At 35.9% G+C, this 26,809-nt stretch overlaps 2 protein-coding genes across 3 annotated transcripts in view; one reads left to right on the top strand and one right to left on the bottom strand.

The window, feature by feature from the left end:
• Positions 1-26,809, top strand: part of DSC1 (desmocollin 1) — a 316,195-nt gene that overhangs the window by 78,373 nt on the left and 211,013 nt on the right. For both annotated transcript variants that reach the window (XM_088797948.1, XM_088797947.1), the window contains exon 3: positions 22,386-22,462. The gene's annotated coding sequence lies outside the window, so the exon portion shown is untranslated. The remainder of the gene's footprint in view (positions 1-22,385; positions 22,463-26,809) is intronic.
• DSG4 (desmoglein 4) overlaps positions 1-26,809 on the bottom strand; it is a 44,366-nt gene that overhangs the window by 12,944 nt on the left and 4,613 nt on the right. Inside the window, exons 2-11 of the mRNA XM_019741176.3 lie at positions 18,788-18,823; positions 16,741-16,872; positions 15,011-15,166; positions 14,498-14,642; positions 11,797-11,963; positions 11,392-11,526; positions 10,593-10,778; positions 5,247-5,518; positions 3,770-3,909; positions 1,181-1,408 (exon numbers count right to left, since the gene is read on the bottom strand). Coding sequence (XP_019596735.3) covers positions 1,181-1,408; positions 3,770-3,909; positions 5,247-5,518; positions 10,593-10,778; positions 11,392-11,526; positions 11,797-11,963; positions 14,498-14,642; positions 15,011-15,166; positions 16,741-16,872; positions 18,788-18,823 — 1,597 coding nt within the window. The remainder of the gene's footprint in view (positions 1-1,180; positions 1,409-3,769; positions 3,910-5,246; positions 5,519-10,592; positions 10,779-11,391; positions 11,527-11,796; positions 11,964-14,497; positions 14,643-15,010; positions 15,167-16,740; positions 16,873-18,787; positions 18,824-26,809) is intronic.

The following is a 26,809-nucleotide window of genomic DNA, read 5'->3' as shown; positions in this document are numbered from 1 at the left end:
AGATTAGGGAGCTGTTTTAGCCTACATGAGGTCCTCTCATAGCATTTTCTGTTATACATTTAACTGTCAGGAAAAAGAACCCCAAGTATGTTAAATGTCATGTTGCCTGAAATTTACTCTGGTGTTTTTCAATGTGAGGCCTTTGTTTTTACATAGCAACAGTTAGCACAAACACACATACTGCTTTGGGATCTTTACACTTTACGTACTTTGGTTTATGAATTCCTTTGAACCTAATGCTTCACCTAATTCTAATTTTAATGCTACACAGTATTACATCTTAATACTATGTACTGCAGTTTGCCTAACTGCTCTTCCTTTTTTAAAATTTATTTATTTTTCAATTATAGTTGACATTCAACATTATTTTATATTCGTTTCAGGTGTTCAGCATAGTGGCTAGGCATTTATTTAACTTACGAAGTGATTCCCGATTAGTCTAGTTCCCACCTGACACCATACATAATTATTATAATACTAATGATTATATTCCCCTTACTGTACTTTATATCCCCATGACTATTTTGTAACTACCAATTTGTACTTCTTAATTCCTTCACCTTTTTCACCCAGACCCCCAACACCCCTCTCATCTAGGAACCATCAGTTTTTCCTCCATATCTATGAATCTGTTTCTGTTTTGTTTGTTTGTTTATTTTGTTTAGATTTACTTATAACTGCTCTTCTAATATTGGTCAATTTGAATTTAAATTTTTATCCTTACAAATAAGTCTGAGCTCACAGCTCTTTATAAAAACAATTTCATTGATCTTACGTGCTCCTAAGTAAGTAGAAAATGTGTAAGTGTATCTATGGGATACCTGCATTTCAGAGACATTTAAGTGGTTTGCCTGAAATTAGGATAGGGAATTGTGACATCTGGTGAGTTTGTCAAGGGTCCTGTTTATTTTAAACTGATCAAATATTGGTGTAGCACCCCACCTATATATAATGATGGGTGAACTGATATTTATACACTACTATTTGTAAATGTGGTATTGATAAAACATTTTAACTTTTATTTCAGTTCAAAATGTTTCCAAATATGCTAAGTGTGTATATGAAATATTTGTTTTCATTTAATATGAATATGGGAAGATCACAGAAACAGAGACTAATTATTTTGTAATTGTTTTTGCTTTTGGTCTTTAAAGTGTGCGCAAGTTTGCCTTCCACTTACCATTTATTGATCTGATATCCCATAAGTCAGCTGTCCCTGGTGGCTGGTCAACAACACAGAAGGTAAAAGGAGACCCATAAGAATGATCATTAATGTCTCTCGCAGAGATAAGGATCGATGGAGAGGCAATGCAGATGGTTTCACTTTCAGCAAAAATGACTGGGCAGTAATCATTGACATCAGGAACTTCTATACATATGGTTCCTGTAGCCGTTTTCCCAGATCCATCTGAAACAGCAAAGCATCATGGGTTTGGGGGTAAATAGTGTGAGAGAGAACATTTTTTCTCAGATCCCCTGATGAGGCCACAACATACAGGAACAGTATGAATGACTCCTGAGATGGTGCCTGACAGGTTGCTGCCTGTTTTAACAACCCGAAGACACCCTTGCCTTTTCTCCCTGCCTTCCAGCCACACTAGTTTCTTTTTAGTTCTTGGGACACATTTCTTCCTAACTCAAGAGTCTTGTTTATTCTAGTCACTCTTCCTAAAATGTTTTTCACCCTCATTGAATACTGTGAACTCTTACACATCCTAAGATGCAAAATTAAAATGCTCTTCCTCAGAGAAGTTTTCCTGCTTTCTGTTCCCATCCTGTTCCCATAAATGAGACCCCCGAAACCAGCTTAGAGCTTTCCATTTGGGATGATTGTTGATTCCTGTGTTGTCGAAATAACCACAATTGAACTTTAATAATTGTGTATTTTTTCTTTCTATTTTCAGTTTCTTTGAAATCTTTTCATTAGGTGCTATTTCTCTCTGAAAAGACGCTTCTGAAAACAAGTATAAAAATACTAGATTTTTCCCCCTAACTTCTTTGAAACAAATCGTGGGTTATTATAGTTTATAAGAAAGGGCAAAAGACCAAGAAATAGGAAGCTGGGCTTTTAGTCCGCTTCTCTCCTTTATGTTCTGTTACAATGAATAAAGAATTATTTTATTTTGAACTTGTAAAGAGTCTTAAGTTTTATCACTTGTAAACTAGAACATTACCATCTCTTGGCTATTTTACAGGTCGTTGTTGGAGAAGTTAATAAACTTCTTGTAAAGATGGTTTTTGCATACCTAACTGGTAGAGCCTTTAGTTAATCAAATGATAATAAACTGGAAGCCTATCCATATCTCACATGGTTTTGTACAGTATGTTCTTAATACCTGTGATTCAGCATTGGACTTCCTAGACTTAGGCTTTCATTAGAGAGATATCAGATTATCCCATAGATTGTTGTCTGTGTCATTCTCTGACTCTCCAGAACTTTCTTACGGCTTTGTGATGTGGCAACCCAGAGTTCAGGTTATTGCTGACAGCATTTGCTCCCCGATGTTGTTTGGTATCTGAAGAGATGCTGGTCCAGCATCCTTGAACAAACTTAACTGAACCATCTGGATGGTGCTGTGCCAGTGCAGACACTCTGCTTAGGTGACTAAACTACAACCCTTGTTTGTAGTTTTCTGCTGATACATGTTGATGGTTTTTTCCCTCTCTCCTTGTTCACTTGCAATGCCTAATTTTTATTCCGGTTTTTGAAGATTTTCACATAGGACCAACATACAAACATAGGCTCTGATCAACATGCTTTGAGTTCATTTTAGAACAGGCCTTATAGAATAGTAATAATACTAATAACTGACCCAGATGTTAAAAATAACACTCACGAGATGAAGACCAGAATGTATGGATTGTATTTGCTTGGGCATTACCATGGTTTCTTTCCCATTTATCTTTCTCTTTGTTTGCTACTGTGAAGCTCACATACACACTTAAGACAAACCTACAGTATCTACCTGCTATCAGGTATGTACCTGGGACATCTATTTGCTTCCTTCTTTCCTGGTTACTGATCTTTTCTGTTGCTTTGTTCTGTAGTAGCTGGTTTCCTAGGCAGTGCTCCAGAGAATCATTAACTACTGATAAATAAACAAATTCTTGTTGCTACTCACCAACAGGAAAGCTTAATAGATTCACCACGTGAAAAACAGCTCAGTTACAAGTTACATCAGTGCATTTGCATTTAAGACTTAATTTCGATCTTATATTTGGAATAACCTTGTGCTTCTTGGTTCTTAGTATCTTACTTTGGGTAACAGGTCTAATCAAGCGACACTCACACAGGCCTGTCATTGCAGCTCAGTTTTAGTGACTGTAAAAATCACTCTACCCTTTGGATACTGCCTTTCCTGCAGACAGTCCACAAGTGAACTTTGTGCACACCTTGTAGCGCTTACTTTAAGTAAACATTCCTAATATACTCTACAGGTTGGATTAACCATCTCAAGAGATGGTGCCATAAACAGAAACTGAATTTTATTTATATATTTTCACTTTATGCTCTACACTGTAAATCACGTAATTTTTTTTTTTTTGGAAGTAGGTGAAATATAATAAATGATGTCAAATGTAAATTATGGTTGCAAGTGTATTAAATTCAGTCTTGGTCTAAGGTATTTAGACTTTCTATAAATCTTGCAGATACTACCAAATGATATATTTTACTTGAGTCAACCTAATAGCAACATTAGAATCATAGTTATATTTAATCCAATAATAATAATAATTTTGTTAAAAGATTAAAAATAAATGTTCTTACCATCTATAGCCAACATCTCTGCTGTGTATATCCCATTGGTAATATATTTTGACTTCTTATCAAATTCCCTAGAGAATTGTATCTCACCAGTCCTTGAATCAACTTTTAACCAGTTGCCTGCATCATGTCCTATGGTATACCTGTTTTTAAACAAATAGCTTCATCATTTGCTTATATGAAAGTTAAGAATTTTAAATCACATTCAATGTGTTAAATTTATATATGGTGTTTGCATGCTTTACAGTGATAATTGCCTTAGTTTATAAAAGTGTATATATATATATATATATATATATATATATATATATTTTCAGGATTGAACATATGAATGCACAGGTTCACAACAGACTTTTAAAATTTCATAATTTTTACTCTTCCACTCTAAGTAATTATTAATACAATGTATTAAGTCTATTTCAGGTCTATTTATTAAATTATGGCAATATCAAAGGAATATTCATTATTCATTTTCACAGGTGGTATACTTTGTTTTTCCTAGGTTTTAAGGCATATTGGTTTCAGAGCTCCTCATTTGTTGACCTTTTAGGGGTTGTGGTCTTATCTGTTCTGCTTATGTATATCGGTGTTGTGACATATAATGGATTCAAAGTGATTGACCTTATTAGAAGAAGATCTGGTGTCTGTACCAGGCACAATTTTAGGTGTCCAAGGCACTTATCTCACATATCCTTTTTCTCTATCCCATACTGACAGCCTTCATAGTTTTTATTGTTTGTTAATTTGTTACCCGATTAAGTAATCAAAATTGTTAATATCAAAGTAATTTATAAGTCAATAGACTATTCACTCCAAAATGGTTGGGTGTAAGAAAAGAAGAGAGGCAAGGAGAAGATATAAAGAATACTTACATATTTCGCTATAGTTATTTTTCAGAATAGCTTATATAGTCTAATTCATGTACAAGTATAATCTATGTACTTAGTGCCCCTAATTCCTACCTTTCTATTTTGCTGACTCTCTTCATGCTCATCACGTATCTGAAACACCTGTGTTTTAGCTTCTTCTATTATATTCCCCCCCCTTAGGTTAAGCGGAAGGTTGAAATTAGTCCCAAAATTATGGATAATACAGGTTTTGAGGAAACGAGCTATGACTCATCGTTTATGATGTCTTACTTTTTACAATATAGCTTAATCAGCCCAGGTCCAGGGTGGTACAACTGGCCACAAAAGATCAAGGAGACTCACAGAGTAACTGTAGGTGACTCTGATTTTACAATCGCTCCCTAGACACAATTACTCTTAAACCCTCAAGTTGGAGCCCTTATCATCTCTAAAACACTGTTAAACTATTAAGAAAATGTCAATGCCACGATAGTCTTCTATAACAAACGGATGAACAGGAAAAGCAAAACTCCAAAATATTTCAACCCACGTACACTAGCACATGCTACATAAATTAACACTAGACCGAACCATGATTTATCACTCTAATATGAACAAAATATTTGCAGTACCTGACATTGGTTGCAGGATTTCCCGTGTCCAAATCTAAAGCTGTATATGTGCCAAGCACATAATTCAATAAGGAATCTCCTCGCACTCCTTCTCGCATACTGAAGGTCATAGAATTTGGATTAAATATCGGTCCCTCTCTCACATTAATAACCTGAATTCTTACAGGGGTTGAGTGCATTCGGAATTGGGAAGCAACTGAGTGGTGAAATTCAGCTTGGTTTTTAACTCCAATACTAAGATAAATATTAGGCATTTGTTCATAATCCAGCATCTGAAATGATAGAAAGCAAAAAAACCCTCTGAAATAGCAAAAGGACTCTCTTTTGATAGAATAAGAAAGCAACACACCAGAATGAAGTCCAGGAGCTATGCAATTCAGATTTTGAATTGATAAAATTTTATTTATTATTGCATGAGGTATTTCAGACATGTCATTTCCTTTAGCTTTTAGTATAATCAGATGTATAGGTCATTTAGCCCTGTCACTTTAAATTGAACTCAAATTTGGAGTTTTGAACTTCTTCTATAAAAAATCTGAAATGAAAAATGATCTTTCTTTCCAAATGAAGTGTTTATGAAAGATAAAAATATGAACTTAGAATGAAATTAAAAAATATTAACAACTATAGAATGAATAAATAAGTCCCAATTTTCTTTGTAGAATTCATATCTGAGAATTTCTGAAAGTATAATCAGCAGAATAAAGAAGTCAACATATGTGATGCAATTGAACACGTAAGTTAAAAAAACACACACAGCAAACTACTTTTAAAAGAGAATTCGTCATTATTATAGTCAGTCCTAAATTATGATTTAATTGTGCTGGGTCTGGTGGACAGGAAGATTCCTTCACAGGGCGCATTCAAATAAGTGAATACGCTACCCAGAGAAAAGTCATCTTTGAAATGGGTTCCCTGGAAAATAATTAATAGAATCTTTTGATCCAGAATGATTGATATGGTGGCTTGAAAAGTCCCAGGGGGAAAAGCAATTGTAAGAAAGGAAGTACTGAGCAATGTCTGTTTTCAAGTTTCTGGAAGCTAACATAAGTAAGCATCACTTGCAAGACATAGACCAACAACAGAGGTCAGGATACCAGTACCATCAGCAAGACCCTGAGGTAAGTCTGCTCTTCAGGTAAATTCTGTGATATCATGAATGTTTTCTTAGGCTTAAGTTAAATTCTTCACAAGAGTGGGCTCAACATGCCTCACTTAAATTTTAGCTAAAATCCTTGAGGTTGGAGATTTCGACTGCTTTTGTATATCTGTTCCCTTCCCTGGCCCACGTAATGCCTAGCACAGAGCTGAATATGAATTATGTACTCCAAAATGGATTTGCAACTGGAAGAGATTCCTCTTCTACTGCCCAATTTTTATTTTCTACCATTCCATGCTGTCTTTAAATAAATGAAAAATTTGAGATCCTCTATACTGATAGAGCAATCTCTTGGGACTTGTGCACGCACACATTTGTGTTTTTTGTTTGTCAGAATAGTTCTCTCCCTATTGAATAGGGTGTGGCAAAGACATATTAATAAGTGTTTACAGTTGTATAGACATTCACAATTTCCTGTACAGACAAGAAATTGGTTGAGGGCTCATCTTGCCTCTAACAGAGAAGATAAAAGGCAGATAAAGGAAAGGCAAAAATCTTCATCCATTCTTTGCAACTGGGGCCTTTTATCGAGGGTTTTCTGATTGTCCCCAGAGGTCAGTGTTGTGCAAAGAGGAATAAAAACAAATGGTTACCACCACTCCAATTACAGTGGAGAGGCTGGAAAGATTCCGTTACTGCAGGATTGAATAATAATCACTTACAAAGGATATGCAGGTGTGTGTTAGAAAAAGTGGGGCGGGGGCAGCCTTCAGGGGTCTAAAGCAAGGCTCAGGAAGGGCTCAGGATGAAGAGAACTCCTCCAGAAATAGATTTGGCTTCTGGCGAGGTTTTTGCTTCTGTAAATTTTAATGGAGAAGCTAAGCTATACAATTCTCACATCCAATTTTTTTGCGGGGGGATATAATTTAATATGACGTTGCTAATTCTCAGAAGATGCTGGTTCAATTTAGAATTAAATGTGAAAGATGGAGGAGGATGGAAGTCTCCATCAGAAAGGACCTGTTTGTTTCTATGGTAGGGGACTGAGGAAATGGTTAAACATCTGCTGGGATATGTATGTTCTGCTTTTTAATAATTAAAAAAAAATTCTGATACACATGTGTCTGAGGCATACACAACAGGGCACACGGAGTTTAGAAGGAGCTTATAGAGGTGAATGGAGTTGGAGGGAGAAAAATCTCGACTGCTTTCCTATAACTTGTTTTACTGGCCCCCAGATGACACGGTGAGGTGCAGAAGTGGCAATTACATACGATTTTGGAATCAGAGGCAGGTGGTGGGATCATGTCTTTGTCATTTGCCCCTTGGGTGAACTTAGAAAAGTTAGTTTTCCATTTGATTTTTGCTTCACTTTCTATAAAAAAGGAATCACAGTATTTTCTTCCCAGAGTTGTGACGATTAAATGAGATAATATGCATAAAGTCACTATACGTACAATATAACCCAATAGTTGCTATTTAGTGTTGCTTAATAAACATTAATTAGAATTATTATAAAAATAGAGAACCAATATTTCTTTGTTAGAATTCTAATTGGGTAGCATTTTTCTTTTCTTCTCAATGTTGAAGTGAAGGTATATATGTACACATATATATTTAAATTTTTTTGTTAGTATTTCCATACACATTTATCAATAAATACCAAAATGAAGTTGTTACTGACAGAGAGATTTTTGATTTTCTTAAACATTTTGTCTTGTTAAACTACAAGTTCCTTGAGAACAGGGACCATGTCTCATTCACTTCATATCCCTAGCACATAATAATTCTCAATAAATTTGAGTTGAATTGAATTGTTTATGTCCTCAGACTAAGAAAAGGCTTATAGAAAACTTTGCCAAAAGCCCATTACCAAAGGTGGCTTGAGTGAAAATGGAGAAGGAACAAAAGGACATTAGTGACATTATTCCAAATGCCAAATCCTGGGAAAATTACGCATATATCCTCTAAACATATAGTTCTTCTGGCTATGTGCTAAGACACATATTAAGGTTTTTAATTTCATTTTAATTAGACTGTTCATATTTTTTGATGTTTTTAAGCATATTTTTTTCAGCTCTCTTTAAGAAACTTGGGAAGTTATCCAGGGATAAAAGAGCTACGTTGTCTATACAATATCTAACAGATGACTATTATTTGAATATTCATGTTTTCTTTTTCATCTTTATGATTTTATGTAGAAATTGTGAATTATGTAGTCAAACTCAATGACTCCCATTTGAGTGAAATCTGCACCATTACTTTGCGTCTCTACTATCTTTGGACACTGGGCCAGGTGCTAGAGATGGAAACATATTTAGGTCAAGTTGCTTATGCACAAAGTTCTTACTATTATTTTAGTACTTTGGGAGGCAGACCAAAAGCAAAGACTGGCTACACATTACAAGATAACAGGCAAAGTCCATGATTAAGATGATAAGAAGATAGGTAAGAATTGCATGACATGTCTAGATCTTGATTTTTTTACCCAAGATGCAAGATTAAACAAATTCTGATCCGTGGAAAAAACCTTGACTAAATATTCAGAAATTTGACCTGTTGTCTCTTTCTTCCTATTCATGTTACTTACATTTGGCAATGGCTCTTATATCAAATCCCTCATTTCCATTTTTAGTGCTATTGCCCTAGATTAGATTCTTAGCACCTCAGGATTTGCTTAATATAATCATTTTCTTAACTTTAATCTTTCCAGAGTTGAGCTCATAATGCTACTGCTATTTAAAACAAAAAACAAACAAAAAAAACACACAAAGCTTTTCTTGATACTATAAGTAGAGTTTGGCAAACTTTTAGGTTAAGGGTAGATAGTAAATATTTTAGATTTGAGGGGGTCATGTATAGTTTCTATCTCAAGCATTCAACTCAGCCATTGGAGTGTGGAAATAGCTATAGGAAATACATAAATTAATGAGAGTGGCTTTGTTCCAATAAAACTTTATTTGCGAAATGGTAGCAGGTCAGATTTGGCCTGTGGACCATAGTTTGCTGATCCCCTGGCCCCAAAACAGTGTTTCTCAAACTGGAAGGCCATAATATATTTTTGTAGTCCCCCAGTTTTCTTAAGGAATTCTGAAAATTTGTGTGTTCATTTGAATGACAAGCTTAAAAAGTATAGATTTTTTCCCATAATTTTGATGACCACGTCATAAATTAATACACCACATGATTTCAGTGCTATTGGTTGTGTTTCATGGTAAAGCAGTAATACTTTAATTGCTCCAGACAACTTTAAAAAGAACAGAGAATGACTCAATATGTAAACGATATGTTTGCATTAGATGAAGGCTAAATGGCTTCCTAATACACTGTCTGAAAAAAGTTTCACAGCAACAGGAATAGAGGAAAATAGTGACAGAATTGAATAACCACAATTCACACTGTGTGCCAAATGAAATATGTACGTGTGTCTATTAACATATATTTTCATAGCTCTAAGTTCTGTTTATGTTGTTAGTATTAATTTTCTTTGAAAAAGTTAATTTCCCTTGTTATACCAATGTTCATTTGAATCTGATTAGTTTGTAGCTTTGTTTCTAATTTGTATTTTTAGATTTTATCGCAGTCCATAAAGTAAAAGCATAGTTTAAGAAAAATTCATCTATGTGAAAAAGCCAAGTGCTGTAGCATAGTACTTGTTTCTCAGCAGACCAAGTCCAATTCAAAATCTCCATTCTTGCATCTCACGGCTTCCTTCAGTGAATACTCTGCTACAGCGTCACAGTGCTGCTCACTAAACCCCAAGTATGTTTTACATTTTCTCACCTCGATGTGTGTGCTCATTTCATTACCCACATTAGCACTGTCAGTTATAAGGTCCTGCTTAAACCTTATTCCCTGCATGAAATCTTTTCAGACAAATCTAGCTCAAAAGGATCTCACCTGTTACCTCAGTAATTATCTCATATTTCACCCCTTTGGCAATTGGTTATGTTTAATGTCACACCCATACTTCTATTTATTACGTTTTTAATGCTCATATTATTATCTAATTTGGGTGTCCTTGCCTTGACATCTCAACTAGATATTGGACACTGTGGGAACAAAACAGCCTTATTATTTTTCTTGGTAATAAATATTGTGTTGCTGGGCTGGAAATCTCAGGGTGACACAGGAAGCTTTGTTCACATAAACAAGGTTATGGGTTACTTTTTGTAGGCAGATTCTGTCTCTAAGAGATTTTTTAAAAAACTTCTTTCAAAGGAAATATTGCAGACACCATACTGTACCTTGATGACTTTCAAAATGCCTTCATTGGTCCGTGGGTCTGTTTGAATATCAAACCAGTTTCCGTCATTTCCAGAGAGGATGAAATATTTGGCCAACCAATTATCGGTGCCTTCTTCATCAAGATCGATTGCTTTTAATCGTATCAGTTCTGAATTTAAACAATTTTCTTCAATGCTTGCTGAGTACTGAATGACATAGATCAATTTTGTAATCAATGAATTTTCAAAAGAGGAAATAGATTTACTTAATTATCATTTAAAATACTAACAACAAAGTATGTCAATGATTTTTGCACCATTATTAAATGCTATATGTCCGATCGGAAATCTAAGAATGAAATGATTATAAGATAGTAGAACTGATATTTATGCATTATATGTGAAATCAAGGTCAAACTGGCACTTCATTTCATTTTTTCTTGCTTATTTCTAATTTTCCTTAACTTACTCTCCTTTTGGGACTCTGTTAGAATTAATTCAGAAAATCATCCGGCTCATCCGGTGTATAAAGATACATCAATGTTGTTACATAATTCCCAGAATTATATTAATAAATTTCCACATTTCTGTGAGTGGAGAGTATGGAGGAAATGATCTGTTGCTTTCACAGAGGAAATTTGCATGGAAAGTGACTCAAAGGCAAATATGCAACATTTGCGTGGACTAGTGACTCAAAGGCAAGTACTATATTATTATACATAAGAAATTCCAAGGCTTATATAGCAAAGCTAAGTGCATCCATACACGTAACAAGCATATTAGCACTTATGGAAAAAGGATTATAAGAGTAACAACTTACAGAGGTTTGCTCCAAGGTGGGGAAGTTATCGTTGACATCTAAAACCTTGATTCTACAGACACACTCGGAAGACAGTCCATCTGCAGCACCATCCCGATCTGAGCCCCTCACGAGGAGGTTATACATACTGTGTTGCTTGATTGAGATGACAAAGAATCGTAAGACTAAGGTCTTGTTTTGAATCAAAACCAATACATTCTGATGTCATTAATGCTACTTTTTTTCTATAATTTTATACAATCTTTTAATATATTTTTTTCTGTATGATTTTCATGAAAAATAATGGTTGGGTTATTTTTCCTTCCCTCCTTTACATTGGAAGAAAGGCATATGTGGACCTTTTCATCTCTGTCTTTTGAAAATTGTATTCCTGATATATTATCATTCATTCATAGAAGGCTTTACCTCTCTGTCCAGGAAACTGGACATCGTGCAGACGTCTCCAGTGTACCTGTTCAGGATGAACATCGGCACACCTGCCGGCTCCTGAGAGATAATCTTGTAGGCGATTTTAGAATTCAGATGATTGTCTTCATCTGCATCTGTGGCGCTTAACTTTACCACCAGTGTGTCTATAAATGAAGATGGAGGTAGAGAATGTTTGAGACTCTGTTAGAACAATTCAGCAAATTATCAGGCAAAGGTGAAAAAATAATTGGCCTTCTCCTACATTCTCTTTCTTCCAATTATCCATGAGAATATATTATCATAACTTTAGCTACACCATTGATTACAAAAAATAACAGTGGTTTGCTTTTATAAAATCCTTTACAGTTTATAAAGTACTTGCACTCCTTAAATGAATAGATGGTAAATTAATAGCAAAATATAGTGATCTTTTATGTATGAAAAAGAAGTTCAATAGACTTCATCATAAAGCTGAAGAAACTGATTTTAGCAATTTGTTTTTGCTGCAGTCTTGTGAAATGATTTTAAAATGCTTAATTAAGAAAAGTGGTAACGTAATTAAATGCAACGTTGTGATTATTTCTTGAACACCTATATTCTTTATTGTTGCTCATCCAGAAAGCAGAGAATTACTATTGCATGCCTTGGATGATAAGAGTACTTTACTGAACAGTCAAAAATATAATTATTGTAAAGAAGATTTGTCCACAGGAATATAAGAAGTTTGTAATTATTCACAGGGACAAAGTACAGGCATTCTAAGCTAATCCCCCAAGGATATCAGCCTACAGGACAGAGCTTTCAGAATTGACAGGTCCCTGATGTTTTTGTGCTTCCCAGCCAGGCTTCAAAGTTAAAAATCCTAGCACCGAGAACCAGGAACCCCTTGAACAGATAGAGCCAGGTTTCATGGAAGTCATAGTTTATGAAAGTATGCTTTGGTCCCATAGTTAACTCTCCTCACATGGAGAAGCATTAACAAAGGCCGCTAATCAGCAACTGAGTGGACGTGGATGTGGCTTTCACCTTCTCTTCCTTCTCTAAGCTTGTCCTGAATTCTATTAGTGAGGAAACAATGGACTTTGGAGACCCTCTCTCTGTTTTCCCTCTCTTAGGCAAAATCCTCACTTTGCCTCTCTCTGTCCTCACATCCTGTGTTATTGAACATATTGTGTTTCTTATTTTCAACATCAGTTTTTTAGGGGGTCTGAAGTTCTCCTGACATGCCCTTCTGACCTCTGCCTTTTGTTCTCTTTCTGTCTTTCTCTCCTTCAGTATGTCTTGTCTCTTTTCTCTTTTCCTCCAGACTTCTCCATCCTTCTCTCTTGGACTCTTTATTCTTATCTCTAGCTTGCATTCTTACCTGGCTTTTTTTTCTGAAATTTCTCTTTTCCCAAATTTTATTTACAGGCACAAGTGCAGATACAGATGTGAAAGGAAAAGGAATATTAGAGGATTGGGGGAAGACAGAGGCAGAAGGTAAAGAGGGAGAGAAGGCAGGGAGTCAGCAAAACAGGAAAAGCATAAGTGTACAAAGGAAAGCAGTTCAGGAGGAGTGACAGAGAGAGGGAAAAAGAGAAGAGTATTAGGGTTGGAGATGGAAGTCAACAGATGGGAAAAATGAAAAAAAAATAATAAGAGAATGTAATGTGGCTTGTGGTGTAGACTGTGAAGAACAGTGATTATCCTTTGTGACTGATTGATGGGAACTGTCAAGGTGGGGGAGAATCCCCACCTACACCTTTCTTAAGTTCTTATGGTTGGGCTAATAATAAAATTGACCCAAGACCAGATTAACAGGGGAAACATCCAATTTAATGTGCACATGGGAGAATCATAAATGATGCTCTGAGAAATGATAGACTGGCCAGCGTTTTACACTTTTTCAGACAAAATAAATTTTTGAAGAATTGATAGGACAGAAAAAGTTAGTGCTCATTAGCAAGGATTCTAAGCAAGGTTTGAGTATTCATTAGTGAGAAATCGAAGCAAAATTTGGGCTTGGGCAGTAAATTAATAAAGAGGCAGCGAGGTTTATTTATGTCGACTCTTTGGCTCTGTGTTCCTTAACTCTATTTATCTGGGTGTCTCCAGGTGCAGGAAGGGTGCACAGGGGAAATGTGTTACTTGCTTTCAAGAGGACACACACACACTGAGAGAGAGAGAGAGAGAGAGAGAGAGAGAGAGAGAGAGAGAGAGAGAGAGATCAGCATGTTCTTGCATTGGTTGCTTTTTTAAGTAACATAATCACTATGTTATTATGGGATATTTTAGGTCATCCTACTCTGAGATCCGACAGTACTATTGCAGTTGTGTCCTTCATCACTCTCTATTTGGTGTGCGTCAGCCCAGAATTTGAGGAGTGGAGCAAACCGGGCCCTTTTTCACATTCATGGTTTCACCGGAGTTGACTCTTTTGAATGAATTAATCAGGAGTCCAGGGACAATCTCTGAGGAAGGTACTAAGCCCCTGCTAAATCACATGTATAAGAATCCGCCACAAATAAGAAGGTATTTAGCATTTTAGACATGATTTTTTTTCTAGCTCAGTTTTAAGTTAGAATTTGTGGGATTTTTTTTTTTTTTTAAAGTTTGACATTTTATGATCTTTAAATTACTTGTGTTTCAGTCTCCTAAAGCTTTCGACCTAGAGAAAGAGATATGGTATAATGCAGAGAAGAAGTATCATTCTACTTACTTGCATCGCTGTTTTCTTCAATGCTGGCTGTGTACACATTTTGTGTAAAGACTGGAGGGTTATCGTTTATGTCCATAACTTTGACTCTAAGCTCAAGAGGCCTTTCTAAATCTTCACCCCGTGAATTCAGAGCCCGGCAATAGATCTGTGCAAAGTTGGGAAAAAATTGTCTTTCTCCACCAAAGGAAATTAAGTAACATGATTGAAAACATATAAGGAGATGTGCAAAGAAACAATTTTCCCAGTAAATTCAGACTATTTTACAGTCTAGTAATTTAAATAATATCAATATACATTAGAGAATCCTGAACTATATGTAACACATCAGAGTATCCTGAACTATAAACTCTTATTTTCATACTCTTTCCAGCTCTACAAGCCTTTTATTTGGTTTCAGTCTATGTTTTATCAGTCTACTGTGTTTGATCAGAAGTAAGCATGAGTCCTGAGATGACATTTTTTTAAAATGAGAAGAAAAGTAATATGCGTAAATCAAAATATGCTGTGACTTACCAAGAAAAGTGGAGTTATCTCTCTGTCCACCACTGAGGTAATGTTAATTTCCCCAGTCTGAGGATTAATGGTGAACACTCCGTAAGGTGGTCGATCAATTCCTACCCCAGAGATGCGGTATGTAATCTTCTGTTTCACTTCACAGTCTGATCGAATCTATGAAGAAAATGGCCAGGATTTAGAGCAGATTATGAACTTCACAGTATAGTGGAGTGAGAAAGGAATGGCTTTGTAGCCAGATGGGTTTTGTGTTGAAACCTGGCACTATGACATAAACCTGTGCCTTGGAAATTTCATTTAACTTTGCCAAGTACCGCCTTATAATTGGATACCACTTATATCCTAGGTTTGTTGTGGGGATTATATGAGCTAACATATATACACCCCACCCCAATGCCTGAGATATGGCACATATATATGATGCTAGATTTGTTATTAACACTACATTGTTCACTTCTCTGATTTTCTTTGCATAGAAAGAGTTTGACAGACGACATCACAATCTTTATTATTTTTTTCAAAAACATTATGTTATATTAGTATGTACCCTGCCTAGTCTTGAGTTGAGATTTAATCAAAATGGCAGATAAATTAAGAAAATCAGAAGAGTAATACAGTGTTTAGAGAGATTGGCAATAATTTTATAACTCAAAACCTACCATATCACTCATCTGCCAAATAAATTTTTTATGGCAAATATTCTGCTATATAGATTTTGTTTTAATAATTTTGTATCTATGCTCATAAATTTAATGGTGGTTTAAATTTTGAAATCTAACCTATATACTAAAGATGAGAACACTCAGTAAAATACTAAGATTTGTTACCCAAATATCCACAATTAAATAAAAGCAGCTAGAAATACAACTTGGATGAGCTCCACTTGAATTCTTGTTTATACAGATGAAAATCCAAAAAATCCCCAATGCAAATAAAAAGAAAAGATATGCATTACAATAGAGGTTACATAAAGCTCTAATCATGAGTTGAATGGAAGCAATTTAAAAGTGTTTCAAAAATTTGAAAACTTTTGAGAGAGAATAAATCTCTTTACTCAAGCTGAGATTATATCTATAACATCATTGCTGGCACTTACTATATTTTTAATGTAAAGCTTTAAGGAAGGACTTCTAGTAGATCACTGCTCTTGACTTCAATAGTGACCCAAGGCCAAAATGCTTACGAAGAGCGAATGAAGCTGTTCATGTGGACCCTATTCTTCATGGGTCAATTTATGACATTCTTCCCTTAACTTTTCTTCCTTATTGATAGCCATTATTTCAAATACCTTTCAAGGTTCTACTAATTTCTGGATGTAAGAATCTAGTAACAACTTTGGATACTGTCCTTACTTTTTTGGAGAGAATTAATGGATTCTTTCAACTTTTGATTTTGGGGAGAGCTGGTCAGAAGAATAGTAATACACATCTAAATTTCCTGTAACATGTAGGTGATGATAAGCAGAAGACAAATGGACAAAGCCCAGTAATGCTGGAGATCCAAGTTTGTCTTCTAGGATCACTCAGGGACCCTCTGCTCTGTATCAGCTCCCAGAATGTGATAGTCAAAATGGTTTCTCAGCAACATGAACAAATGACTACACATAATCCATCTTCCTAAATCACTATGGAGTAGTGAAGGCTGCAAGTCCTCAGAATGTTTGAGGGCTCTCCTGCCCTGTAAAAGCATTTGTTATCAGCATAGGATACTCCTGTTATTTCATCACTTACTCTGGCAATTGGATTCCTCTTGGAGTTGTCCTCTCCTTCTCGACAGGCCGCAGCAAACTTGATCCACTCCCGCTTCTGTCTTCTGACAGTTTGCCATTTTGTAGTGCCGTTTTCAATGTCTAATTCCTTCACCTTAAGCAAAAATAGTTCACGTTTTGTATAGTCCTAGAACAGTTTTACTTAGTAAGGACATTTATTCAACACCATAAGGTGTGCCCAGAAGCAATGATACTGAATTTGAGGGACAAAAAAAACGTTTTTACTAATTTACAACTCTAGATAGATATAGTTTGGTCACCTTTACTGGCTACTTCTTTTGGAAGCATCTCATTTCAAATTGTATGATTTCAGTGAAGTAAATTTCATTATGCATGGAGCTCATACTGTGTTATATTGGATAATATGGTGTATGTAATTTTTCTTCTTTCATCTATCCTCACCAGTTAGCACACATTTCGTTCTGTCCAAAATGTCCACAGAAACATTTGGTTCATGCCAAATGGTCCTTGATATTGGGTACCATGGAGATATCTAAGCCAACGCATGTACCCAACTCCATGTGACATTATCAGCTAGGCTACTAAGGCAAGATATTATTGGCAATACAGCCACAACATAGTTGTTGGACCAATAAAATATGATAGATAGTATTTTTTATGTATTAATTCTATAAATCAAAAGTATATGTAACGTTATGGGCTATTTGAACCCAGGGACATTTTCTAAGCATGGATGTTTTGGACAGGACGAAATATCAAGGACAATTTGGCATGCACCATATATGCTTACTGATGTTTTGAATAGAACCAAATATCAAGGACATGTTGCCATCGACTGAATGTCTCTGTGGACATTTTGGACAGGACTAAATGTCTTGTAAGGATCCTCACCTTTTAGAGACCTTGCCCACCTCACCCTTTATTAAACTCTGACCAGGCTTTCTTGTCTACAGAGTTTAAAAGATTACTGGAGTCCCATGTGAGTGAACCCCATGCAAAAGAAAAGTTGTGCTGGTGAGTGTATTGTCCTAAAAGAGGGGAGGGATTTTTCTTTTCTGTTGATAAGAACACCACTCTGGCTATGCATCCAAATATATTACTGCAGGATTAGAAGAACATATAACTGAAATGATGGTACCTGCAATAATCCCATGGACATCTATATGGATTTTCAGTGCTGTCCATTTGTATCTCTGCTTGCTATATGTTTTTCTCTTTATAGTCTTTTTTGCTATTATTGGGGGATGTTTAACAATTTTAAACTATTAAAGACTTTAGAATGTTACTACATGCATAAACATATTTGTATACATGCAAAAACATATGCATATATATTTATAACTCCTGATGTATTTGTTGAGATATAGATAATTATATGTTTGTTTAGGCTAAGGCTTCATTTAATTACCATTTTGAGGGAAGGGGATGGAGCTTATCCTTTCAAGAACCAAAGCATTTACACTTTTCCCCATTTTGATACAACTTCCTGAAATGTACCACTTATTCCGTTTTGTCAACAGATTAGAAAAGTAATTATATTTTCTTCAATTATTTGATATCATCAATCATGGAAATTTAACTGCTATAATAAAATAAAGTCCTGCCAGAGAAGACAGTAGCTTTATTGCCTGAGTCCCACTCTAAATGTGATTACATGCTTTTTGTTTTTTGTGTTTTTCCCTCATTGATTGACTGTCCAATTTTCTTTCTTGCTGATGTAACTGTCTAAAAATCTTCTTTCCATTCTAATGTATTATTTTGCTTCGTTTGCTTTGCTTTAAATTGAGAAACATACAAATGAGCTACTAGTATAGTTTGATAAGTAGGTGTTACTATGACACTGACCTATCACAAACCATGCCTAAAACTATCAAAATTTAGGATTACGGGTTTTACTATTGCTATTTCATTTTGGCAGAGGTTCTTTCTCCTTTTAGCTGTACAATTATGGTTTCAAATATTCTGGTTTATGATATATGATGCATTACAAAATGCAGTTTTTCTTTCAATTTTAAATTGAGGAAATAGTTGTAATAATTATACATTACCTCAACAATAAATTCACTGTTTACTTCCAGCACCACCTGTGGTAGAAAGCACAATATTAGCATACATTTGCATAATTTAAAGGAAGCAGTGTCATGAAATTATTGACAATGTTTTCTGATTAATTCATTTCTTAAATATACATTTTGCTAATTAAATGGAATAAACATGGGTAATACAAGATTAATAATATAGGCTTTTTGCCCTCCAAAAGCTTTTAAACTTTTAAGGAAGACAAACAGATCACTGACTATAACAAGGCAGGTTAGCATATGTAATTTAACAGAGGCACTCATGGGCTGGGTGGAAGGGAAAAGCAGACAGCTAAAGTTATCAGGTGAATTTTGGGAAGATCCCATAGGAGAGTAAGGATTTCAAAGGGCTCTGCTCGATGAAGCTACTTTGATAAGAGGAATTGATGGGGGGGAAAGTTTCAGCCAGTAAATCATGAACACAGATGTAAAGGCACTAAGTTTCAGACGATGTTCCAGGAATGGTAAAGGATATTATTAGCTGGAAGGTAGAGGCCATAGGAAGGAGACATGGGAGACAAGGTTTGGAATGTCAGTTTGGAGGCAGAACATGAAGTGCTTTATGTACCGAACTAATGGAGTTTGGGCTTTATTGGATAAGGGACTGGGATTGACAAAAACATTATCTTTAAAACATGTCATTGATATGAAGGGAAGATTACAAGGAAAAAGCACTTGAAGTCAAGACACTTACGAGTTAGCAATTGCTTAGGTAAGGCATAGTTAGAACATGAGCATGGGTGCTAAAGTGGCGTTGGAAACGAGATTGGAGACATTTCTGAAGAACTGATAGGGCTCACAGACTGTGGGTGCAAGGGGAGGAAGTGTCAGATGTTTGGGGTGATTGAAGCTTGGCTTCCTGGGACACTGGAGGTACTTTGAATAGGAACAGAAAATCCAACAAGAGAATATCACTGCAGGGAGATGACGACTGAAGTTTGTGTCATTTATTTTCAATGTGCTTCTAAAATTGAGATAGAGATAAAAGCCGAAGAAATGGAATTTATCTAAACAGGAGTGCTATGTAAAATTTCAGGAAATGAAAGTATTCCAGGAAACAGTTTAATTAAGATAAATGAAGTAGGAAGAGGACAGAATCATATAGGAAATGCTCATATTTATGCAGGAGACAGAAGGAAGCAGTCTAAAAGCAGAGGGCTCTGAGAGACTAAGGGAATAGGGAGATCGGGGGACCAGGTTTGCGGGTGCAGAGCAGATTCTGTCAGCATGAAAATAGTAAGAAGTGGTGGTGTTTGTGGTGGAGGGTTAGTAAGGAAGCTGAGTTCAGAAAGAAGAGATTGGTTAAGGGGGTGATAGAGAAGTAGCCAGAAAGGAATCTGAATGAGAGGAGTGTGGTGAAAAGAAATTAGACAAAGAGGGACTATACAATGGTTTATGCCTCATAGCAAGTTCAAGGAGATTGGGAACTGAGAAATTCTTGAGATCTTAAGGAGGCAGGCATTGCGAACTTTTGTGGGTGGCATAAGTCAAATTGCAGGAGTCAAGGAATGAATTATTGAGAAAATGGAAATAGCAATCATAGATTGCATTTTCAAGTTAGGAGATAAAAGTCATGTTAGAGGTATGATGCAATTCAAGGAGTTAATTAGAACAAGACATCTTTTTTAGGTTGAAAAGCATGACCAAATATATAGTCTACAGGGAGAGGAAAAGGGGGTTGTGGAGAAAGAGTGATAGAAAGAGAAGAAGGGAGGAAGGGAGGGGGACAAAGAGGAAGAAATCAAGGAGTAGTTAAAATTGTGATTCAGAGAGAATAGGAGTGACAGAATTAAAAATGCAGGGAAAAGAGACCTGATAATGAGGAAAAACATTTCTTTCTCTGAAACAGAAGGCCAGAAGAATACGATGCAGAGAGAAAATCATTCTGAGGTGTAATAGGAGGAGAATTTTGCACACGCCTATTCCATAGCTTTGCGGAGTTGGAGTGAGCAGGAATGGGGAGGGGCTAGAAGAGCCTGTCAAGAGGGAAGGTGATAGGAAACCACCAAAATGCCATGAATCAGGGTTGAACAGTAGCGTCATTTGGCATTCTTGAGTTAGGGAACATTTGAGTACAGAAAGGTAGAAATCGAGAAAAAAAAGCTATTATCCATTGTTGATGAAGAGTTTGAGGACCAGTTGATATTAGGAAGGAAGACTATGTTGTACAGCCCATCTGTGTTATGCCTTGTCTAGTAGAACTTGGAGACCTGGCAGTTTGAGGAGAAGGAATGTGAGGGCTGTGCCAAAGTTGGGGATTGTTGTCAAGATGGAGTGGAGACTCAGGGAGGTGATAAGATACTACTGTAAACTCCAGAGAGTCAGGGAGCAGAGGAAAACCTGGAAGTTCCAATGAACTGAGACTAGAGAGAGACTGGACCAGGTGGAGTGGGCACAAAACAGATTTTGCAGGTGTGAGGTGATGTAGGCGGGAATGAATCGTGTGGGTGGGAATTTGGAATGACAGCTGAGTCCAGAAGGGGGAAAAACAGAGGTGAGAAATATGGCAGTGGGCCATAGTGTTTCCTTTTAACTCACTTTCTCCCTCATGTGTAATTTTCTTGGACATTAGTAAAATATCTAGACCTGGAAAAGAAGTTCATTATTTAATAACAGATGGTTTTATTTGGTTGCATAGGATATTTTATTTCATAATAAATATTGTCCTTAGTGGTTAAATATTCTTTCTGTTAGAAAAGTAGATGATTCTGGAAGGTTTAAGAAAAAGTGAAAATCACTGTGGGGACAGAGTCCCAGAGAGCAGTTTCCAGGCTCTCGGCCTCACGTGGAAAGGTGCTGGCTCAGGTAGTAAATGGCCATCCAACTGTGATTGGATGGCCATCAGCTGTGACTAGTTGGTTGTCAGCTGTAACCAGTTAGCCATTAGCCACTGATATAACTGCCGTGTTGGTTGGTTGGTTGGTTGGTTGGCTGGCTGGTAGGTTGGCAGAGAAGCAGATGGTGGATTGCAGCTAGCAAGTGGGGTTAGCAAGTATGGATGGCGGATTGCAGCTTGTGTGGATCCTACTTCCTGTGTCTCGCCGTGCTGCCAGCGAGACTGGGGTGCAGGAAGACCCCCTGTTGGGGTACTGGTGGATGTTTGCTTTTGTGTCTTCACCAGCCGCCATCGAGAATATAGTGGTATGACTCCCCTGTCTATGGCTCCATTGTTGTTCCTTTTTGGCCTCACTATATCCTGAGTTCTTATGCAGGGAGCGGGACCAGAGTCCCAGCGTTATAATCACACAGACTGTGACTTGGAGATCACCATTGTTAGAGAAATTCTTTCAGACTTTTTTTTTTTCAAAACCACATAAACAAATTGTAATTTTTTAAAACCACAAATAAATTGTATTATACTCACCATTTAGTAATTTTTTTGTTTGTTTGTTTTTTACTTAGTGATTATCATGGTAAAGTTTCATGTCAATGAATACATGCAGACATCATACATTTTGATGGTTGCCTTAATGTATCACTTATGTTTGGGAGATTGGGAGTGAAGATAACAGCGAACCAATAGATTCTACAGTTTAGAGCAGACTAAACTCTGACATATGATTTTCAGGCACTGGTCTCCAGTGGGATGTTAACTGTAAGCGCTGCCGTGATGGATGCCAGAAGGTTGGTGAGCTCGGCAGGCAGGTGAGCCCACAATTAATAAGAAGCTGTCTCTCCTTGTCTTCAGCTTTCCACTTGTATCTGTTTTCTCCCACTTCTCCTTTTCTCTTTTCTCCTCTATCAAAGAGGAGAAAAGAGAAAGTCTGTTTTCTCCTGAAAGTCTCTTCCATCTGTTCCTTTGGCCTTTCCTGACCATATATGAGGCCTGACAGAGAATCACAGTAGCCTCACTATGCTGCTTACCCTCAGAGCTACGCATAATTAACCCATAACCCAACTCTAACAGGAAGTAGTGAGAGTGAGTCCTAGTTGGGGTTCTGCTCATAATACAATTAGAGGTATGGCAGGTAATTTTCATTGTATCTTCCATCAGCTTTCATTGTAGTTTCCGTCAGCTTACAACAAGCTGGCAAGGTTAATATCCTATCTACGCAGCATTACATCATCAGCTCGAAAATGGACCCAAATCACCCTGCTATTGATTTATTATTTTGTCATTAAATTAATTAAACTCTGATGCCATGGTTCCCAGGCAAGCAAACCAAAATCTAAGCCTGTAAGCACCTTAAGGTTATCAAATTGAAACCTAAGGACAATCACGAACAGCCAACTAGGCTTTAGACTATCACCAATCAATAATGTTCTCACTTTTTCCTGCCTTTTGTATATGAAAGAACACCCCCCCCAGCTTCTACTGGTGGAGCGTTTCTAACCACTGCTGGCTTGGTGATGCCTGATTCTAAATGATTTTTGCTCACATAAATTCTTTAAATTTTATGGCTCAGTTTATCTTTTAACAATTAATTTATTCAACACCTAAAGATTCTTTTGAATCACCTGATATTATTTTACAAAATTGCTTTGGTTTTGCTTAAACTCTGCTATCATATAATTGTGGCCACTGGCTCTGAGAAAAATATTGATGTTTGTGTTACTACTACTAATATTGTCTTGCAAAGGTCTTCAAAAGATTTTGCTTATGTAGCCTTAAATTTTTTTTGAAAAATGATGTGCATCTTCAAAATTTTCTATAATGACATCTAAAAATTTTCATAGTAAGTTTAAATAACTGCAAAAGATGGAATTTAAGAATATTGTAAATGTTGATATTTTAAAATAAAACTGTGTTACATTACTTTTTACATGTACTCAACAGGATCTAAATGTTGTAGTCATTTGATGCCCTGTTCCACTCTTTGAAAAATAGATGATTTTTTTTAATAGTTGCAAATTTTATTTTATTTCTATTTTTCCTTGAAGTCCTATGTTCTATTTCTATTTAGTGAACCATATCCTTTATAGATTCATCCTACTGGAATATATTTTTAAGCTTTAAATATAATTTAAATATAGATATCTATTATACTTTGTAGCAAAAATATGTGTATGAATATAATTTTATTTTATGGTCATTTCTACAGTTGTAAGACTAAGTGTTAAAAATCAATTTCTTCTAGATTGAATTAGCTTTGCAATTATTAGCAGCACAACTGATTAAACAATGTGCAAATATGGAAGTTTTGATACAATATCATTAAATATAGAAAGTAAAATTTTATCAGAAGTTCATTGCAAAGAGATGGATGAAACTTTTAAAAAATTAGTTCATGAAAAAGTACTACTTACTGCTAAAATTAAATAAATTTTAGCATGAATTTTATTTTGTTTGGTTTTGTTTTTCAGTTGTAAGTACTAGGAAAACTTGTTAACATAAAAAGGTAGATGATATTGGGGATTTTTTTTTTTACTAGCAGAGTCATTAATTCTTTGAAATTATTTTGAATTTATCACTTAAATCTACAGAGCAATCTATCATTAAAAATGATTTTTAAATAACTTATTAGCTGACAACTCAATTAGATTCTCTTCTGAATTTCGTTGAAAATACATAATTGAAAAACCACATGACATGCATAAAGATTCATTACGAGCTTTAAAGTCAATTCTTTTTCTTAGTACTGACACTGATATTTTGAATTATCCCTTAGTTTAGTGCCCAAGATACTTTTATAATTCATTAAAGTGCAACATAGTAATATTTGCAATGGGTGAGAGGTGTGACTTTTTTTAAAAGGGGGATTTGGGAGTAGAAGAACCAGCTTGATACATCAGGTTCAGGTGCATGTTCAGCAGAATGACTTAAGGAAAGAGTATACATATGGAACCTGAGGATCTAGTAAATGATTCCTTTAAAACTATCTGCACTTGTACCCTTTAAAGTGCTTATGTATCTCAGGGATATCTGTACTCCAATTTGAACACTGTTGTTATAGTAGTGATTAAGATGGCATCAAGTTTCTTAAATCGGTATATATTTCTAAGTCAAATAATTTATATCGTAAATGGATATGTAGCCCTAAATTATGGTTTGCTTCATAATAAGCAATGTGGTGTAGACACAAATCCTTTAGACTTGGAGGTAGAAGAATTATGAGTCTTGACTCTGTTCACCAGCTGTATGACCTTGGATAAATCTCCTGCCTTACCTCTGATTCAGGTTCTGATCTAAATGTAAAAATGTAAACGTGATAGACTCGGTACATTTATAAAGAGGAAGGAACAGTGAATGAAGAGTTCTCTTCTGTGCTTGAGAGGGTGTGCTCACAGCACTTCTTAATATGCAAAAGTACTAGCTAATCATTTTGAAAGGCTCGAAATTAGCCACGTCACTACCAGAAGGGTGGGCAAAAAAAAGTGAACGGGAATATAGTCAATAATAGCATGATAACTTTGCACAGTACAGGTGGTTGCTAGACTTAATGTGGTGTGCACATTATTAAAATATACAGAGGGTGCCAAAAATGTATACACATTTTAAGAAAGGAAAAAACTATATTAAAATTGTAATTATACCGATAACAAAAGATGAATACAAGTCATATGTATACATTTTTTTGGCACTTCAGGTATAAATGTTGAATTATTTCATACACCTAATATATATACACTAATATAATATTGTATCCCAACTATATTTAAATAAAAAATAATAAGAAATAAATATTTCCACCTGGAAGAGGGAGAAAATAAAAAAGAAATTAACCACATCAAACAGATTAGTCCTCAGTTTAAAAGGCTAAAGGAAGTGTTTTGAGTTCATTTTACCTTATCTTGTCCTCTCTACAGCACCCAAATCAACTGGAGAATAGCAGCAATTCCAGATAACCCTGAGAATCCTTGAGTATAAGCTCTTTTTCATCCTTTTGCTATCTCTGACTTTTTTTTTTTAGACTGAGGCATTTGCAATGATAGATCCCAGCGTTCTTCTCTAGTAGAACTGATACTATGCCTGATGGAAGACTGTGTGGTACACTTCTAGTATATTCTGCTTAGCTGGCTCTACTGATGAGGGTGGCAGTAGCCACACCCTTCAAATCTCCTCTTTTCGTGCAGGTCTCATGAAGGAATGTGGCAGATTTTATTCTCAGGCCCTATGGAGTCATGAGCCTTGTCAGGAGGCTCCTCAGTTTCCAGGAAATACCTGTGAATGGGTGTTTTGGAAGAAATTTGAAATGATATCATCTTCCTAAATTGCACACCGCATAACTACATGAACCCCAATTAAACTGTGAAGACTAGTTATGGGTTCCTGGATAATTGCAGAAATTCCTTACCTATAAAAGTCACCTTTTAGAGCCTATTCAGGTCATGTATCATCCTGGGATGGGCTTTGGCCTCAGAACCTGATTGAAAGACAGCCTATGGAATGGAGGTGGCTGAACCATTTACCATAATGGCAGAGTACTAGAAGAGAGAATTAAAGTCACCTGCGGTTATGGGAGCAAAAACAACCCAGAGACATATTTGGTATCCTGAGTGTGTTACCGTTTCTGTGGCCTAGTTGATGAGAGAGTTTTCTCTCATCAAAGTTAATGAGAGAGTTTTCTCTCATCAGTTTTCCTTTTTCCTTTGGCCATCCTTACTGTAAATTACATTAACTAAAGTAACCTGAAAAAGACATTTTCTGGCACGGTAAAAGTGTCTGAGAGGCTAAAAGGTATGCGTCTGTGCTAATCTCCAAGAACATGATGGTGACTAATGGAGTCCCTGACCAGAAAGGGATCCCAGGTTGAAAGAGGGACAAAAACAGATAAACGAGAAAAAAGACACTGGGATGTTATAGCCATTGTAAAAGGTGTATGCACAGGATGCAGCACTGGCCCAAATGGGAAAGGAGTCAATTCTGGAATAGTAGATACTTTTGAACATGTAGAATTGGGTTCACGTTCTGACTGTACCTCATATGGGCTGTCTGAATCATTGAGGCCTTGAAAGTTCTTTTATTTGTAAAATGAGGATACTTCTATTTGCCTTTCAGGAGTTTTATGTGTGTGAAATAACTTTGTTAACTACAAAATGTTTTGCTAGTGT

This window comes from Rhinolophus sinicus, chromosome 4 (genome assembly GCF_057876585.1).
Source record: "Rhinolophus sinicus isolate RSI-liver-muscle chromosome 4, RSI-T2T, whole genome shotgun sequence".
NCBI classification, from domain to species: Eukaryota; Metazoa; Chordata; class Mammalia; order Chiroptera; family Rhinolophidae; genus Rhinolophus; species Rhinolophus sinicus.
This window is presented reverse-complemented; position numbering and strand designations above follow the sequence as displayed.